Source organism: Abramis brama, assembly GCF_963993115.1.
Source record: "Abramis brama genome assembly, chromosome: 17".
NCBI classification, from domain to species: domain Eukaryota; kingdom Metazoa; phylum Chordata; class Actinopteri; order Cypriniformes; family Leuciscidae; genus Abramis; species Abramis brama.
The window spans coordinates 4,691,757-4,711,061 of NC_139979.1; the positions used below are offsets into that span (position 1 = coordinate 4,691,757).

The 19,305-nt window shown below is 34.6% G+C and overlaps 2 protein-coding genes across 2 annotated transcripts in view; both read left to right on the top strand.

Moving 5' to 3' along the window:
• The first annotated feature begins 2,907 nt into the window (after positions 1-2,907).
• Positions 2,908-11,322, top strand: LOC311067417 (B-cell receptor CD22). Its single transcript, XM_084089257.1, has 8 exons — positions 2,908-3,045; positions 4,400-4,777; positions 5,804-6,115; positions 7,281-7,544; positions 8,386-8,655; positions 9,577-9,676; positions 9,798-9,969; positions 11,001-11,322. The coding sequence occupies exons 1-8, from the start codon at positions 3,003-3,005 to the stop codon at positions 11,106-11,108; spliced, it is 1,647 nt and encodes a 548-aa protein (XP_083945383.1). The 5' UTR covers positions 2,908-3,002; the 3' UTR covers positions 11,109-11,322.
• A 794-nt stretch (positions 11,323-12,116) lies between these two features.
• The window catches only part of xrcc1 (X-ray repair complementing defective repair in Chinese hamster cells 1), a 28,265-nt gene continuing 21,076 nt past the window's right edge, over positions 12,117-19,305 (top strand). The window contains exons 1-8 of the mRNA XM_084088102.1: positions 12,117-12,256; positions 13,110-13,199; positions 13,591-13,683; positions 13,869-13,976; positions 16,492-16,650; positions 16,749-16,826; positions 16,908-17,031; positions 18,139-18,236. Coding sequence (XP_083944228.1) covers positions 13,149-13,199; positions 13,591-13,683; positions 13,869-13,976; positions 16,492-16,650; positions 16,749-16,826; positions 16,908-17,031; positions 18,139-18,236 — 711 coding nt within the window. The 5' untranslated portion in view covers positions 12,117-12,256; positions 13,110-13,148. The remainder of the gene's footprint in view (positions 12,257-13,109; positions 13,200-13,590; positions 13,684-13,868; positions 13,977-16,491; positions 16,651-16,748; positions 16,827-16,907; positions 17,032-18,138; positions 18,237-19,305) is intronic.

The following is a 19,305-nucleotide window of genomic DNA, read 5'->3' on the forward strand; positions in this document are numbered from 1 at the left end:
AGTACACACATCAAGCAATTGCTGGAGGCCTACAGAGCAGGGTGACATAATGACCAGGTCATCAGCATAAAGTAGATGATTTAATAGTCTTTCCCCTATCATGCAGCCGGTCTTACAGTTTTTCAATGTTCGGGAGAGATCATCCATATAAAGGTTAAAAAGCATGGGTGACAGGATCCCACCCTGCCTCACCCCATTAGTCACAGAAAAGGATCTTGATATCACACTACCTCATCTAACCTGCATTGTTTGATGTGTGTACCAAAAACCTAGGATCCGGATTAGGTAGGGAGGAACCCCTCGCTGTTGCAGTTTTTCAAACAGTTTGCCATGGTTGATGCGGTCAAACGCTTTGGAGGCATCCAAGAAGCACAGAAACATAGTGGAGTTCTGCCCTCTGTACTTCCTCACAGCCTCTTTCATGGCATAGATGCACATATCAGTTCCATGTTGACTTTTAAAACCAAACTGCTCATCAGTGGTGACAACATATTTCTGAATTCTATCCTGGAGTACAATTTCAAAAACCTTTGATATGACACAAGCCAATGCAATTGGCCTGTAATTTTCAATACTGGAGATTTTCCCTGTTTTATCCTTCACTACAGGTGCAAGTACAACAGACAGCATAGAGCTGGGCAATATACCATGCGTTAACATTGCAGTAAAACATAAAGCAAGTAATACCACAACTCTATGACTGGCCAATTTTAAATGCTCCGCTGTGATTTGATCCAAGCCACAAGATTTACCCATTGATAGTTTCCGTTACCTCCTCACTAGTGACACTCACATTATCAGGGGAGACATCACCAATACTGAAGTTTTTACTTTCTACACAATTGAATAAATCACTGTAATGCTTTCTCCACAGCTCCACAACATTATCAGGCCCTGTAACTCCCTCAACACTAACGGGCAGAGGAACTTTGGCAGCATTCATAACCTGAATTTCTTTCCAAAAGTCTTGCACATTTTGCAACAGTTTTCGCACTAAGGAGTCAGCCCTCAAATTATGCTCCATCCTTTTTATGTACCGTACAGCACATTTAAATTGCTTATCCATCTGTTTTTTATGCTCAAATACAGGTCCGGTCCTTGGTTTACCCGCAGCAACCCAATTTATAAAGGCCACTTTAGCCTGCTGGTGATGGTTCCTTACGTGCTCATTCCATCCAGATCGAGCATTTTGTTGTTTAAACCTTCTTTTACAAAAAGGTGTACTTGAGTCTTTTAATCCAGCCACAACTAGATCATACATCTTATACACATCCTCTCTATGATTCAGATTATCACAATTAATATTTCCACACATTAAAGCATTGTATGGAATGGGGATATTCCCAAGGTTCCTCTCTGTCAGATGATAATAGTGCTGTAAATCACACTCTGTGAGCTTTACCCACCCCACTTTTCCATCACTAATGTGGGTATCATGAGGGTCCTAGCCAGAATCTAAACACTGAATGTTCGCAACAAAATAAAGTGTATGAGGAGGAAGCGTTAAGAGAGGAAATGGGTTAAAATGTGAGAGTGTGTCACTGCTGAGCACATGGTAAACTTAACCTTGCGTAATAATACTAATAAAAATGTTAAGAATAACACAATTAGTTTTTAATGAACATGACATCATTCCTGCAAAGTAAAATAATGAAAGCAATTTTAACTGTAGAAAAATAGTGTGAAAATGCGCAAGTAAAAACCTGTTAATTGGTTGACAGTAAATTCCTGTACAACATTTTTGAAGAAAAACTGTAATAGCCTAACATTTGATGTAATTTTACAGTAAAATGCTGTTAAATGTACCATAAAAATAAAATAAAAAAAGAACAGTAAAAAACCATTCACTGACATTCCCAGAATTCCCTGTGTGGCACTTTACATGATGTTTTTTTAATTTGAATAACTGAGTTCCTTCTTAGTATTTCAGTATAGGCTACATTATGGTTTTATATTAAGCTGCATCTTATGTTGTTAAATTAATGTTTATTGCATTATTTTAATGTCATGTTTCCAACCATGATGGTGTTTTGTATTTGTGTGTATGACACTGTGTGCATTTTCTATCTAGTTTTAATCTCAGCTTGTGGAAAAGGCAAAGCTACTTATAATGTACTTTGAATCATCATGTGTTTTTTTTTCTCTATACCACCAGTGTTATTATGGTGGATGTCAGTATATTAAAAGTACAAATAGATTTTAGTAGCAACATGGCCTTGCTAATTCAGCAAATAAGGTCTGTTGTAATTTCCTGTTTTAAAATATATATATATGTGACCCTGGACCACAAAACCAGTCATAAGTCGCACGGGTATATTTGTGTCAATAGCCAACAATACATTATATGGGTCAAAATTATCGATTTTTCTTTTATACTAAAAATCATTAGAATATTAAGTAAAGATCATGTTCCATGAAGATATTTTGTAAATTTCCTACCGTAAATATATAACATTTTTATTTTTGTGAGTGAATGCAGCACAATCGCCAACATAAATGGACAATTTTAAACGCAATTTTCTCAATGTTTTCATTTTTTTTGCACCCTCAGATTCCAGATTTTCAAATAGTTGTATATTGGCCAAATATATCTATCCTAACAAACCTTACATCAATGGAAAGCTTGTTTATTCAGCTTTCAAATGATGTATACGTCTCAATTTAAAAAAAATTACCCTTAAGACTGGTTTTATGGTCCAGGTTCACATATATATTTTATGTAAGGCCTACATGTTGTTCTGTAAATATGTTTACATTTTTACCGTATTTTTACTGAATTATTAATTGTATAGCAAGACCTGATAACAGCCTTGTGTACCTTGAATGCAATATAAGTGTAGTCAAGATGTTGGAGCAAGAACGTCATGGAACAGAAGGTCAGCATTGCGAAACATGCCAGACCTCCAGATTTGACTTCCCTTTAAAACAGAAAAAGACCAAAAAATCCCCAGCAGGCAGCATCTGTCCACTGGTGTAGTCGTCCCTCCGGCTGGTGGTCGCTCATGGCTCTGGACGCAGCGATTGGGCTCTTTACTGTGATGACAGGTAAGTGTGATTTTAGTATATCTGCCCTGATCTGTATCTGTCAAAATCAAATCAAAATCCGGTTATGTTGCAAAGATCATTTTCTCTGAACATCGTCTCAATTCTAAACATGCATTTCATTCTTACATGCTCTCTTTCCATACATCATTAAATAAACTTGAACACATAAATAATACAGTATGTTAATATTCACTAAATGCATGTGACCGCACTGCAAATGCAGACTCAGACACTTCATAACTTCTCTTTTCTATATTCGGCTGTGTTGTGAAATGCTCTTGTCACAATGCAAGACTGATATCAAGTGTGTTTTTTTTAGATACACGTGAAGACAAAGAGCATAAAAGCAGTGTTTAATATTCTCATTAGGACGGTCACTCTGACAGAAGTCATTTATTATAATTCAGTTTCAATGAGCAACTTTTGGTGATGAGATGTGAAATATTATTAGTCTTCATTTGTGTCAATCATCTCTGAATTGGTTTAACAGAATAAACACTTTACAATAAGGTTAGTTAATGCATCAGCAATACACGTTACAGTGTTTATTAATAATTGTTAACATTAGTTAATAAAAAATACTATTGTTCACCATTCATGTTAAGATCCATGAAATAATTATAATAACTGATACAACTTTGACACTTTATGATAAGGTTCCATTAACATTAGTTAACTAACATGAACTGACAATGAAAAATACTTCTAAAGCATCTATTAATCTTAGTTAATGTTAATTTCAACATTTACTAATACATGATTAATATTACTCATAGTCATAGTTAATATTAGTGAATGCGTTAAATAACGTTAACTAATGGGACCTTATTGTAAAGTGTTGCCATTTTTGGTTTTAATCAGTAAATGTTGAAATTAAAAGTTAACATTTTAGTTTAGGGTCCAATTCTCACTATTAATGCTTATGAGCATGCATATTACTAGGATATTTTTATTATTACTTATAATGCACATATCAATGCCTTATTCTGCATGACCATATTCTACATCCTTAATCCTACCCAAAACCTAAACTTAACAACTACCTTACTAAATATTAATAAGCAGTAATTGGGAGTTTATTGAGGCAAAGGTCGTCGTTAATAGTTAATTGTGAGAACTGGACCCTAATCTAAAGTGTGACCATTAAAATTAACTAAGATTAATAAATGCTGCAGAAGTATCCTTTTCGTTAGTTTCATGTTAACTGATGTATACTAATGTTAACAAATGGAATCTTGTTGTAAAGTGTTACTGAATTATTTTACAGAAGAAAAAAAAGAGAGAAAAAAAATATATATATATATTAAAAAAATTTTTTTAAATGGTTCTGTAAACCGTTTCTTCTCTGTTTCAGCATGCCTGTGGAGGGCGACACCTGCTGTCTCCCTCTCTGCCCCGGGGCGAGTGTTAGTCCTGGAGGGATCGTGTCTCGTGCTCCCCTGCTCCTTCAGCCCGGTTCCCAACGCAACGCGGATGGAGGTTCGGCTCACGAGAACTCCGACTTCCTACTTGATGAAACTGAGGCCGACGGTCTTCAGCACTCACCGCGGGGATGCGATTCATCCAGACTTCAGAGAGCGCACGTCCCTCGCGGGGAACCTCAGCGCCGGGGACTGCTCCATCAGCATCCACAGAATCAGGAAGGAAGACCAGAACACATATGAACTGCAGATGAGGGAGCTGGGTCAAAGGTCATGGGCTGTGGCCACCAAAATCAACGTCAGCGTCACTGGTATGCTAATGTTGTACTGACCTGATGCAAATACAACTAAAACCGTTTAAAAAAAGGTTTATAAATGTTGTTTTAGAAATTATAAATGTTAACTGAAATAAAATAAAAAATTACAAAACCTACTACAGCAAATAACAATTTATTTCAGTATGTTGCTATGGCAACATTTTTACATTTTCGTTTAGTTTCAGTTGATTTAAGTAGCCTAACTAAAACTGAAATAAAAATATAGGCTATAGAAATCACAAAAAAAACACTCAACAAATTACTTAAATTCAAAATATTATTAAACACTATATAGATTTAAGTGACAAACAAAATGTCTACAACTTTAACTAAAATGAAAACAAAAAATATTTGAATAAATTCAAAATATTAATACAAACTATATAGACATATTTAAAAAATAACTAATAAAAATGATAAAAACACACAAAAAAATCCAAAACTAACTAAAATGAAATTTTAATGAAAACTGAAAACAAAAATTAAAAAAGAAACATATATTTAGCTATATATATATTTAAAAAAAGAAGACACCACAAAAAAATATAACTTTATCAAACATTAAAATTAAAATGGAAATTCTAAGAATAAAAACTAATTCAAAGTAACAATAAAACTAAATAGACATTAAAAAACTAGAAAACATGAAAATAAAACAATTAATTAAACTAATTCAAAATATAAATAAAAACTATAAAAGTATATTAAAGGTGCAGTAAGCGATTTCTGAGAAATGCTGTCGAAAGTGAATCGGAACCAGCACCAAAACACAAAGCACTTGTAGCCAATCAGCAGTAAGGGGCGTGTCCACTCATGAGGGGGAGGTGCTGTGTTACACAGCGTTTTGGGGGCGGAGCTATCAAGATAGGTAGATGGGTAGGGGCGTATTTTCAAATATCAACAGCGTTTCTCAGAAATCGCTTACTGCACCTTTAATGATACTATAACAACACTGATGTTCATGTGATTTTACATCTAATAACACAGAATATGTGTATGAATCTTGTGTCTCATCATCAGATACGCCAGAGCCGCCTGAGGTCACTGACCCGGGGCCCGTGAAGCAGGGTCAGTGGGTCATGTTGAACTGTTCAGTGAGGGTCAGCTGCCCGTCCGAACGGCCCCGTCTGCTGTGGAAGTGGGAGCGAGGCGATCAGGGCGGGAGCGTCGTTCACGGAGACACGGAGCTGCAGCGTGACCCGGGTCACTTACCGGTCATGTGGACCTCACTGTCCTTTACCGTCCCGCAACACACGAACCCCAGAGTGCGATGTGAGGTGGAGTATCTGAAGAACAGGAGATCTTCAGCCAGCCGAGAGATCCTCGTTCACTGTAAGATGTCAAAGATCTTTATTCACTAATCACAAACCAGCAGAAAAGCCATGGAAATTCAGTGGTTATGTAGAACTTAAATTCAAACCAGTGCTGCATATGAGAAAAAGTTGTGGTTTTAAATTGTATAATAACATCCAAAGTGCCAAACCTTTTTTACTTCAAGGCCTATCATTGTCAAAGACAATATTTGAAGGCCCTCAAAGAGATTTCTGGTAATTCTGTTGTATTTACAAAGCTGCTCATTTTCAAACATTTTTATTTGTAAAAACTAGGGGTGGCAAGTAAAATTAGTTTAATTAAATATTTATTTAAATATTATAAATTATATTTATAATAATAATAATATTTAATTAGAATAATTAAAGTAATTCTTAATCATTAAAAAAATTCCAGAATATTCTACAGAGTTTTATTACCAACAAATGTACATGATTTTCTAGTGACTTTTTTATTATTACAATTATTTTATTGTTTTTTTAATAGTTATTTATTTGGCTACACATAGCAATTTCTAAGCACTGATAAAATATTTTAGAACTTGACATAACTTGAAAATTTCACATTCATTATAAAAAAAAGTCTATGACTTAATATTTATTTAATTTCCATGACTTTTCATGGTCTATAAATCACACTTTTAGAAATTCCCTCATATATCCAGGTTTTGTGAAATTGCAGTTCTAATTAAAATAAGAAATATGATACTGTTAAGTTGAGTCCGAGGATGAAGAAGATTGACTAAGTAATTCAAATATAAACGTTGTTTAACAATCAAATAGACTCGGGTAATCCAATAGTGGTGAAACACAACAATACCAGACAAAGGGACCTGACAGAGGGAGCTGAATGGATTAAATATACAAGATGACAAACTGAATACTAACAGGTGGGGTCTAATTAATGAGTAACCAAGGAGACTGATTGGCGGGAGCAAAGGAACACAGGAAACTGGTTACAAAAGATGAGCAAATTAAAAGTCCTTGAAAATGAAACTAAGACAGACTTAAATGAAAGTAATTGTGACAGATAACAGCTTACATCTTGATTTTCAGTTGTTTTCACTTATGTCAAAGTTTGTTTTGTTTTATTTTAAATCATTTTGAGGCCCCCTGGTTGAGAACCCCTGATCTAACGCAGTTCTAAATGTTTCTGGTCTCCTCAGTTCCTCCCAAAGACGTCTCCATTAAGGTCCTCACGACGTCTGTCCGGGTCGGAGGAAATGCTCTGCTGAGTTGTTCCTGTAAGGCCGACCCGCCGGCGTTTGAATACCAGTGGTCAACCGTTCAGTCGGGAAACACGGTGATCCTCTCCAAACGCACTGCCACCGTCCACATCTACAACGTGACCCGAGACACACGCGCTCAGTGCACCGCCGCCAACAGACTGGGACGGGCGGCGTCTCGCCTCACGGGCCTCAATGTGCAATGTGAGTCAACGTGCTGTAGTAGTTTACACACTTAATTAATTCGTACCGGTCATTATTTTTTCTTTATTTGCTGGTTCCAATCCAGCATCTGTGGAATACAAAAGGAATTAAAAAATAAATAAATAATAATAATTAAGAATTTAAAAAAAAAAAAGAAAAAAGAATTTGAAAAGTAAAAATTAAGAAAAAAAAAAAAAAAAAAGAATTTGGAAAAATGTGGAAGAATTTTCTTTTCTTTTTTTAAGAATTCTTCTTTTTTTTAAGAATTTGAAAAAGTTTTGGTGGAGAGCAAAAGTATTTTTTTCTCCCATCTCATATATTTCCCATCATCATTTCCTCTTAGGTGCTCCGTAGACCAGTGCTATTTTAGTATTATTGACAAACTAGTATATTTTTATTAATATTTTTAAGGTTTTAATTTAATTTGAAGAGATTATAATTTAAATTTTAATTAAAGTTTAAGTAGCCTAAGTTTTTTTTTTGTCATTTTAGTAGGTTTTTTATTTTTAAAAATATGTCTATATAGGATTTTTTCAGTTTTAGTATTATTTTAGTACATACATTTAAAATGAGAAATGTTGGCAACTAGTTGAAATAAAAAAAGTTAAAGTTGTTTATATTTTATTTTATTTCAGTTAACATTTATTTTATTTCAAGTTAAGTTTTTTTTTTTAATGGTTTGAGGTTTTTTTTAAAGTTTTTTTTTTTTTAGCTATAATAATAACCCTCAGTAAAACATGATACAAAATGACACTGCATTCTTCTGCTTCTGTATTCTGTCCTTTATAGTGCTGTTTAGTTTGTCTCATGTTGTACATGTCCACTATTCTCGTCCCTGCAGACGCTCCTGTGATTCTGTCCAACTCGTCCTGTGATTGGGACGGGACGCTGCTGTCCTGCTTCTGTGCCGTGGACTCGAACCCTCGTCCCGCTGTCACCTGGAGCGTGAACGGGACTCACCTGCCGGACGGATATAATGTTTCTTTTTCTTATTTCAACCATACACTGATGGCGACTCTCAGTGGATTCGCAGATGCTCCTCTGCCGGTGGAATGTTACGCAATCAACTCACTGGGAAACGACTCTCACGTACTGTATGAGGCTCATGAAGGTACGCTACAGCTGAACAATGACATTTAGAGGATTATAGTTCAGACAGATATGAAGATTTTGTCATTATTTACTCATTGTTTCAAACCTCTATTCTATTATTTTTCTTTTTGCAATGATTCTGTAACTGATCCATAAATCCTGAAGATTTGCACAGAATGGGAACACTTCCTTCTGGACATCCTTCTGTTTTAAACTATTAAATATAATACTTGGTAATAAAATGATGCTTTTATCTGCCATTAATAGTTTTTATACTATTAAATATGGTAATTGATAATATAATGATGCTTCTATCTACCAAAGAGTGTAGTAAAAAAAGCTCTGTTTAACACAAATTTAGTGTTTAAATCCATTCTACAGATTTTTCCAAAAATCAGGGCAGGAAATGAAACAAAAAAAAGAGTGGAAAAGACTAGAAAAGTCAAGAAAATATTTGTGGTAATGGTGTAAAACCTGAAGAACAGTAATGGAATTCAGTAATGGAAACTTCTGGAATTTCATTATTTTACCTATTTATAAATATTTTATTTTATTATATTTTTGATTAAATATTAATTTATATCAGTGCTGTCAAATCGATTTATCGCATCTAACATCAAAGTTTTTGTTCGATATATATATATATATACACTGTGTGTGTGCGCTTGTCTGTGTATATAAACATATACATGCATACATATGTGTATATGTGTGTGTATATACAGTATATACACACAGACACAGACAAATATATATAAATATAATATATACACACATATATGCAAAAATTTATCAAATCAAATATGCACTAAATTTATATATAAATATAATTTATAATATTTACATAAATGTTTAAATATTTAATTACTAATTTAAAAACAACAAAGTTTGAATATTCATTACATATGCATTATAATGAGGAAGTTGTTTTTTCCCACAGGTCATCTGATACGCATTCTAATACCAGCAGCATGTGCTGTGTTTTTCCTTCTGCTGCTGAGTCTTCTGACACTTTACTGCTGTTGCTGCACAAACAGACGGTAAGATCCTTCTCACTAATGTTTTATCATGTGCTTATTCACAATTCAGTTTCATGTCTGACAAATCTCATCTGACTACATTCAGTGTAAATAACATCTGAGCTCTTTTCTTGTTGAAAAGGAGACGTGGCATGGCCTACAGACCTCCTGCAATACATCCGGAGAGTCTCGGCATCTATCAGGAGCGCATGCCGCTCTACATTAACTGCAGTGAGGTCACAAACATCTACACCAACGGCAGTTACCAGCTCATCTATCAGAACTGCACTCCATGTTTTGTACGAAGCAAACAGGTAAGAAGCGACGATGGGCTCATGAAGATTGGTATGTTTTGAGTTGAGACATTCATTCGAGACAGGGCCTATAAGTGAAGTGACACAACTGACACTGATAGATCACATGACAGATGTAGTACGTCCAAATTTCATTCATACTACCCATCTCTCCCCCATACAGGGTCAGCCCTATGTTCCCACAGCCCTATGTTCCCACATTTCTAAGAATTTTTTTTTTACTGAAAATTTCGAAAATTAGGCCTTATGTTCCCACAGCCCTATGTTCCCACAGCCCTATGTTCCCACAGCCCTATGTTCCCACAGTCCTATGTTCTCTCATTTAACCCCCCTGTCCCCCGAACTTAGTTAAGCAGGAAGCGCCAAGTCACCAAAAGGTTAGGGTTAGGGTTAGGGTTAGTGTAAGTGACTACCAAATTGGGAAAAATGGGGATAAAATCTGATGCAAATTGATGATAAAGGAAATGTGGGAACACAGGGCCTAATTTTGGAAAAAAAAAAAAAGCTTGGAAATGATGGAACATAGGGCTGTGGGAACATAGGGCTGTGGGAACATAGGCACGCTCCCATTCATACTATAGAATGTAATTTCTTAATGGTCGAAGTAAATTTAAATTCAAATGTAGAAACTACTCAGACAGCACGTGATTTCGGATGCAATGATAGTCATCTGCTGTATGAATTGATGACATTTTACTTGATCTTTTGAAATTTTTTATTAAGAATGTTGAATTTTTGATGTTTGCATTCTGAATTTTTGAATTCCGAATTGTTTATTATTATTATTATTATTATTATTATTATTATTATTTAAAAATGTATTCCTACAAGTCCAAAAGCGCATTTATTGAAATTCTAAATTATAAAAATAATGTTTTTTATTAAGATTATATAAGTGAAAGTCATAAGGGGGGGGTAATATGTCAACAATCTGAGAGGTATCACAACAGCAAAATGCCATCTGTATTTATAAAAGGCATGTGAAATGGTGATGCATTTGATTTTGAAATGCAGCCGTCTCTGTGTTGCAGATGCATAAGAGACAAAGACGAGGAGCCAGACGACAGCGAGAGCAGCGAGAGAGACCGACCGCCGTCACCATAGACTCTGACACAGCCATCTATGTGGAGGTCATATGATCACAACATCATCAATGAATCCTCAAATAACAGAAGCAATCTTACCTGTCTGTGTTGTTTCTGTATCAACCAGCCTCCAGAAATAAAGAAATAAAAAACAATGTCTTTGGTATCTCAAGCTACAGTTTGAAGAATATGAAGAAATGCATGTGAGTGAATATTGTTTGTTTGGCTGTTTGCAACATCACTGAATAAACAAAAAGTGGCTTTATAACTATGTTGTGTGTTTTAATCGCCATTCAATTGAATCAGTGATTTGCAAATCAGTCAAAAGTCATTTCAGGTTATTTTCATGAACACTGACTGAGCTGTGGAAAGTCACATTTGAGAGTGTCTAATGATTTTCCTTTGACATGCGCTTCAAAAGTAAGTCATTAGTGAAAATTCTTTGCATCATTGAAAAGTCAGTATATTTCAAAGGTGGTATTTGTACATGGACAATATATTCATAAAATGATACAAGATAGAGTCATGAACTGAAAGTATTTTAGGTTCGTCCTGAGGACAATAGAAAAATAAAACAGAGTTTATTGCAAACTAAAACATGCAGGCTGAGACTGGAACAGGGAAATGGGCAAAAGGTTAAAAAAAATTAACACTTTAGATTGATCTTATCATGCAACCGAGAAGAAGGGGAACATAGTTTGTGTGGTAAGTGCTAGACTTGTCAGATGGCATTTCAAAGAAAACCTTAAAGCTGTGCAGGTGGAAAATTACAACATCTAGGCCTATTAAAAACAAGTATCAAAGGCAATTGATCAACATTTCAGTTTCTCATAGCAGTGAGAAAGGAAAAAGACTGATCGACATAGAGACATGATTATTATACGTTTTGGATTTTTTGGAAATTAATAAAATATTCCTTTATGCATGACAGCTCTCAGTTTTTAAATAAATTGTTTTGGTTTTTTTTTTTTTGGGGGGGGGGGGGGGGGGGATTTTGATAACTTCCAAATATTTTTTCCTGAATGTTTTGCAATTAAAACGGACCTTTATTTTACCATCTTTACCACTATGAAGCGTCGCTCTGCCTGTGATACGACGGTCGGCGGAAGTGATGTCACGTGTTGTGAATTGAGAGGGAGTTTGTATGCGTGAGTGTTCGTGAAACAGTCTCCACACAAGCTACATTAAGCCACATAACTGAGGTCTGTAGACTTTGGACTTCGGTACAGTGTTCTTGATTTAATTCAATTGAGTGTCTGAATGTTTTCAGCCCTGTTTCTGTCGCTTTAATGACCGCTGTAATGCAGCTCCATTGTTCGCTAACAGGGCGCTGTGAAATTATGAAGCATGCTAGTTAACTTAACTAGTCACTTTAATGGTCGAATACTAGCTAAACTACACCAGAGACACTGTTGACAATCATTTGGTCCAGATGCGAGCTGATGACGCACTTAGTCTCGTATTTATGAATGACAGCCACTCAGTGTAAACAAAACATATTAATATGTTGCTAGATATTAAATGTTTTCAAGTCTGTCTCGTTTAGATAATAATTGAGTTGATCTCTTAAATAATTGTGTATTTTTATGAGGCCAAAACACTCAAATATTTGAGTAGACTATAATGAAATAAATCGTAGGTTAGATTACAGCAAAATGTGAACAGAAATGCTCATATTCTTAAATATGAATGCTGTTATTGTCACTTTTTTGTCTTAGTTTAATATCTGACCATAGTTACCACAATATTTAGCCTATATATTACTCTTTTGTAGATTAAAAACTGCTTGCTAGACATGATTTGATGTCTGCTTTGTGATCAAATCAATCCTTTGCTTCATTAGCAAATTAGTCTGAATGATTTATAACAAAAAAAGAAATCTAATCCAGCAATCTCTGGAAGCAAAAACTGGAAAGGTGGTGAAAAAAATCTCAACAATCCATTGCTCAGAAGTTTTATTTTAGGTCATTCAAGTCTACTGCATCTTTAAGCTTTCACTTACATTTATAATGTTCATTATTAATGAAATCCTCCTTTGTTGTACATTGTTTTCAGATTTTATGAGACCAGAGACGAGTGTTTAATTTGACGAACATGCCTGAAATCAAACTTAAGCATGTCGTGTCTTGCAGCAGCGAGGACAATGTAAGTGTACACTGTCTATATTTATACCTTTAACCTTTTTTATTATTAATTTTAAATCAATAACTTTCATATTTAATCACAGTAATAAGATTTTTTGGCTTTCCAAAAGCCCAAGGCCACTTTAAAATCAACGTACACTAATCTACTAACAAGAGAAGACTCTGTATATGAGGACAGAGAGAAGTCTATTGAAACAGATTATTTGAAATGATTCACAGAAATTAATGAAATTCTAACTCTGTTTTTAATATTGAAGGTTAAATGCGAGACTATTAAAACATCTAAGCACTCTCACAAGACGAGGAAGAATGAAGCTAGTCTAATAACATGATGTTAATGACCAAATAAAAGTGTTGATTATTGATGAGACTTGTTCAATCCTTCTGCACAGACTCACAAGGCAGACAACCTCTTGAGCTCTGACACGTACAGAAAATGGAAAGCTGCAAGACCTGGAGAGAAGCAAGTTTCAGTCATTCTTCAAGTATGGCTTTTCTGTTATATTCATATGTTAATATTCTGTTTATTAATATTTTTAATTATTTATTATTTAAAATCAACATTTATTTCATAAATACAAATATATATTCTAAGATAAGAACTGAACATCACCTGCACTTATTTTAATATTTTTTTTAAATTACATTTTTGTCTCTGTTGTTTCTCCAGTTGGAAAAGGAAGAGCAAATTCACAGCATAGACATTGGAAACGAAGGCTCTGCTTTCATTGAGGTCCTTGTTGGACACTCCACGTCAGTCAAAGATCAAGACTTTGAGGTGCGTCTTAAAGTTACAAGCTTTAAAAGCATCAAACAGTTTAAATGCCATTATCTTAGAATACATTCATTTATTTATTATCCAGTTAATTTCAGATAATACACATTACTTCAAATTAGCTTTATAGGAAATTGTATGTTTACAATATATCTAAATATCATAATGCCTAATAGTTGCATTTAGCAGATTAGAGCTGGACGATAATATAGTTTATATTTTGCGACAATATAAACAATCAAGCAGTTGAGATTTGCTGTATAGTATATATTGCTTGACATGAGTACTGTATGTAATGTGGATAAAGTTGGATATTGTATAGGTGATAATATAGTTACATTTTGTGAAGAAAAAAAATCTTTCAATAAAAAACTTTTCCATCTCAATTATGAACGCCTAACGCTCTCCCATAGTAGATCACCTAGTGAGCACAATATGTATAATTCATATATATTTATTTGTGACACCCATTATTTTTTGCTCTTATATTTACCAACACATTCAACATAATAGCTGCATAGACAATACATCTCCTGTAAATTACATCTTTTAGTGGTCAGTGTTATTTTAGTATTATTGACTAGTATAGATTTTATTATTAATCATTTTAGTTTTAACTTTTTTAGGCTGTGTAAAAAAAACAAAAAAACAGGATGCTTATGCTTGGACTCTGTCCCAGACTATATACATTTAAAATGTTTTTAATATTGTATTTTATTTCAACCTCAAATTTGTGACCTTCTGGGTTTGTCCTATTTGATGCACCATTACAATATTTAAATGCTAAATTAAATCTGACTAAACTTACATTTTGGGTGAAATATACACACAGATAACACTGTTGCATTTTTGTTTTGCAATATATTGTGACACAATATATTTGTACACCCCTAAAATATACCAGCAAAGACATTTGTAATTTACATTTACATTACATGTATTCATATAGCAGATGCTTTTATCCTAATATTTTCTTGCCAACTAACTAGTTAGAATTTTAATATATTATTTTATTTCAGTTTAAACGTTTATTTTAGATCAAGTAACATTTTATTGGTTTTAGTTAACTATAATAGTAAACTATTTTTGTATATCTATTTATTTTTTAACATTCTATATCTTGTATCTATTTTAAGTTATGTTTCTTGTTTCCTTAAAGGATTAGTTCACTTCAGAATGACAATTTCCTGATAATTTACTCACCCCCACGTCATTCAGTCGAAAAGAAATCCAGGATTTTTCTCCATATAGTGGACTTCAATGGGGTACAACTAGGGTACAACAGTTTCAATGCAGCTTCAAAGGGCTCTACAGGATCCCAGCCGAGGAATAAGGGTCTTATTCAGCCAAATGATCCGTCATTTAAAAAAGAAAAACAACGTTTATGTCCTTTTTAGCCCTGTGATGCGCCACGCATTACGTAATCACATTAAAGGTCACGCGTGACATAGGCGGAAGTACCGACCTAGTGTTTACAAAGCGAATGTGCAAAGACTAAGTCAAACGCCATTTACAAAATAAATAAATAATAAAATGTAAAACAAGGATGTCGGACAATTTTAAAGTTGGAGGAGAAAATGAGAGATCGCCTTTTTGAACCAGAACACGCGTGACCTTTCAACGTGATTACATAATGTGTGGCGCATTGCAGAGCTAGTGCAAGACAGGCATTTTGTGGTTAAAAAGTATATATGTGACCCTGGACCACAAAACCAGTCACAAGTCGCACGGGTATATTTGTGGCAATAGCCAACAATACATTGTATGGGTCAAAATTATCCATTTTTCTTTTATGCCAAAAATCATTAGGATATTAAGTAAAGATCAGGTTCCATGAAGATATTTTGTATATTTCCTACCGTAAATATATAAAACATTTATTTTTGTGAGTGAATGCAGCACAATCGCGAACATAAATGAACAACTTTAAATGCGATTTTCTCAATGTTTAGATTTTTTTGCACCCTCAGATTCCAGATTTTCAAATAGTTGTATCTCGGACAAATATTGTCCTATCATAACAAACCATACGTCAATGGAAAGTGTATTTATTCCGCTTTCATATTATGTATAAATCACAATTTCAAAAAATTGACCCATGTGACTGGTTTTGTGGTCCAGGGTCACATATATATATAAAGATATATATATCTTTTTTAAATGACGGATCTTTTGGCTAGATAAGACCCTTATTCCTCGGCTGGGATCGTGTCGAGCCTTTGAAGCTGCACTGAAACTGAGATTTGGACCTTCAAACCAGTGTACCCTATTGAAGTCCACTATATGGAGAAAATTCCTGGAATGTTTTCCTCAAAAACCTTGATTTCTTTTCGACTGAAGAAAGAAAGACATGAACATCTTGGATGACGAGGGGGAGAGTAAATTATCAGGAAATTTTAATTCTGAAGTGAACTAATCCTTTAATCCCACCTGAGGTATAAAACTGATTCTGATTCTGAAGAACGTGTCATTTTCAAGGCTGTTGGTGTTAATGTGTCTTTCTTGCAATCTGTTGTAGGTTCTGTTGGTCACGTCGTCCTTCATGTCACCCACAGAGAGCCGTAACGGCACAAACACAAACCGAGTGCGCTTCTTTGGACCCAACCAGCTGGTGAAGGCCACGGCGCAGGAGAAGTGGGACTGCGTGAAGATTGTTTGCAGTCAGCCTTACAGCAAGGTGAACATTGTTTTCTCTCATGTTAATTCAAACACGAATGCCCCTGACACGACAGTAAGAGTGTGAATCGCGAGCCTTTGTTCTCTGTTTGTGTGTAGGCAATAGCATATGGAATCACCTTTATAAAGCTGCATTCTCCTCCAGACGGTAATGATGTTCCCATCACGACTCCACCGGTGAGTGCTGCTCCTCTCAGCTCGTGTTCAGTGTCCTGCTGTTTGACGGCTCTTGAAATCTTTTGTCTCCCTTCCTGACAGAAACTAACTAAACTGGGTCAGTTCCGTGTTAAAGACGAATCCCCTTCTTCTGGTTCAAACATCCAGCCGGGAAGTCTGTTCTTTAGCAGAGAGAGCACTGCTAAATCCAGCACAGGACTGAAAGGTAATGCATATTACAGTATTAATGTAAACCGAATGATGAATCCCTTAGGCCACATAAATGGTTGAACCTTTACCAATACCTTTGCTGGTATTAGGCCTGTCACGACTCACGATCATGAATTGAGCAGAATACAGATAACTGCGATTAACAATTTAATTTGATTTGGTTCTTGACAGTGCAAGGCTAAAGTTATTTTTTTATGTTTTACTTTGAATTACATGTAATAATAATAAAAGTTATTAAAAGTTTGATTTACTTCAATGCTGTAAAAAAAGAAAGAAATTTTCAAATTATTGTATATTATGCAATCTGAGACATGATACATAGAGGATAGGAGACACGATATTGCGCACTTTATGGTTAATGCTTAAATTTCCCTTTAGATGGAAAAATTTGATTTTAAATTAAACTGAAACTGCACAATTGATGCAGTCATTTCAAATAATTGCGATTTGATCAAATAACCGCGATCAATAATCAATTAATCAATAATCGTGACAGGCCTAGCTGGCATATTTTGGGGGTGTAACAATATATCTTGTCACAATATATTGCAAAACAAAAATGCAACTATGTATCATGTATAGTTCACCCAAAAGGAAAGTTTAGACAGATTTAATTTAGCATCAAATATGATAAACCCAGACATCAAAGCATACATTTGAGATTCCATGTTTATTAATTATTAACAATAAATAAAAAATACAACACATTATTTAATAAAATACAATATTTAAACCTTTATAAATCTTTATATAGTCTGACTAAAAAAAAAAGAAAAATAAGTTTTATATATAGTTTATAGTTTATATTTTATCTTTGTTTAAAGTATCTTGAGAGTACTTATATCAAGAGATCAGTATCGTGTGTATTGGCATTAGTGTATTATATTGTGTGCATATGGTCCAATATTCAGTTTGGGGGGGGTGTTACATTTTTTTATTATATTGAATGTTACTGTTCATAATAACATAATTTTGGATTTCCTTCCAACACAGATTTTTATCCATGCTTGGTGAATGTTCATTTTGGGTCCTGTGTACGCAGAAGTGCGCAGAAGTAAATCTAGTAATCACAGAATCATTATTACCTGTTTGTTTCTATCAGTGTCTCCTCAGAATGACAGGTTGAGTTACGCCACCGCTGCTCTGAAGTCTGAAGGTTCGTCCACACAGTCGTCTTCCAGCAGCACCAGCACACAACAGGTACTGACCCATATGTTCAGATCAGAACTAGGGATGGAGCGAGTTAGTTGTGTGGCAACTGTATGTACATATGAAGCAGCACAACTGTTTTCAACAATGATAATAAGAAATGTTTCTATTCAGCATAATAGCAGATCAGCATATTAGAATGATTTCTGAAGGATCATGTGACACTGAAGACTGGAGTAATGATGCTGAAAATTCAGCTTTGATCACAGGAATAAATTACATTTTAAATTATATTTACATAGAAAGTAGCAATTTTAATTTGTATTTATATTTCACATATTACTGATTTCACTCTATTTTCGATCAAGTAAAGAGCTTGAGTGAGAGTAAGAGACTTCTCTCAAAAACATTAACATATCTCACCAACCATAAACCTTTGAACACCACAGTGTTTCTCTCTTCAGGTGTGGAGCCCTATATAACTATATTCCTGTCCTCTAACTAATGAGTAGCCCATTTTACTTCCTTATTAAATTAGCTGCTCCACTTATCGTCCCCATAAATCATCTCTCCGATGGGAACACAGTTCCTGATGCTATTGTCTTTGTGCTGAAGTGGCAGATATTTTGTAGTCGCCTGCAATGGATTATTAACCTTTTATAGCGTTCCAGAATTATATCCTTATAATAACTGGAACTGGAAAAACTGAATCTCAGCAAGATCTAAGATCAAGATGCTCCGCCTGCTGTAGGACATCAGCGCTTATCAAACACTCCCCTTTAAAAATATTAAAGTCACTATGAAATCGAAATTGATTATTCTTGTTTTTTATGGAATATTGCGATATTTATAAAAAATAATTGATCCATGCCTCATAATCTTTAATCAAAATAACTTCCCCTCCCACTTGCAAGTTCTTCTCTTCTCTGATGATGTGTTTAGTGGTGTGAGGGCGGGGAAACCTGTCACTCACAAGATCCACCAATAGCAAACCACAACTATCCAATCAATTCCCCAAGGACAAAATCAAGCCCCGCCCTACATTTTTTTCTGATCCGAGAAGCTGTTTCACTCTGATATACGTCACAATAGGGAAGAAAAGACGTTTCATGACTTTCAC

What these genes read in the sequence shown, in the direction of transcription:
- LOC311067417 (XM_084089257.1), top strand. Translation starts at nt 3,003, where the DNA reads ATGGCTCTGGACGCAGCGATTGGGCTCTTTACTGTGATGACAG. An exon ending in ACTGTATGAGGCTCATGAAG is followed by an intron (nt 8,656 to 9,576) that starts GTACGCTACAGC and finishes TTTTTCCCACAG; the next exon opens with GTCATCTGATACGCATTCTA. An exon ending in GTTTTGTACGAAGCAAACAG is followed by an intron (nt 9,970 to 11,000) that starts GTAAGAAGCGAC and finishes TCTGTGTTGCAG; the next exon opens with ATGCATAAGAGACAAAGACG.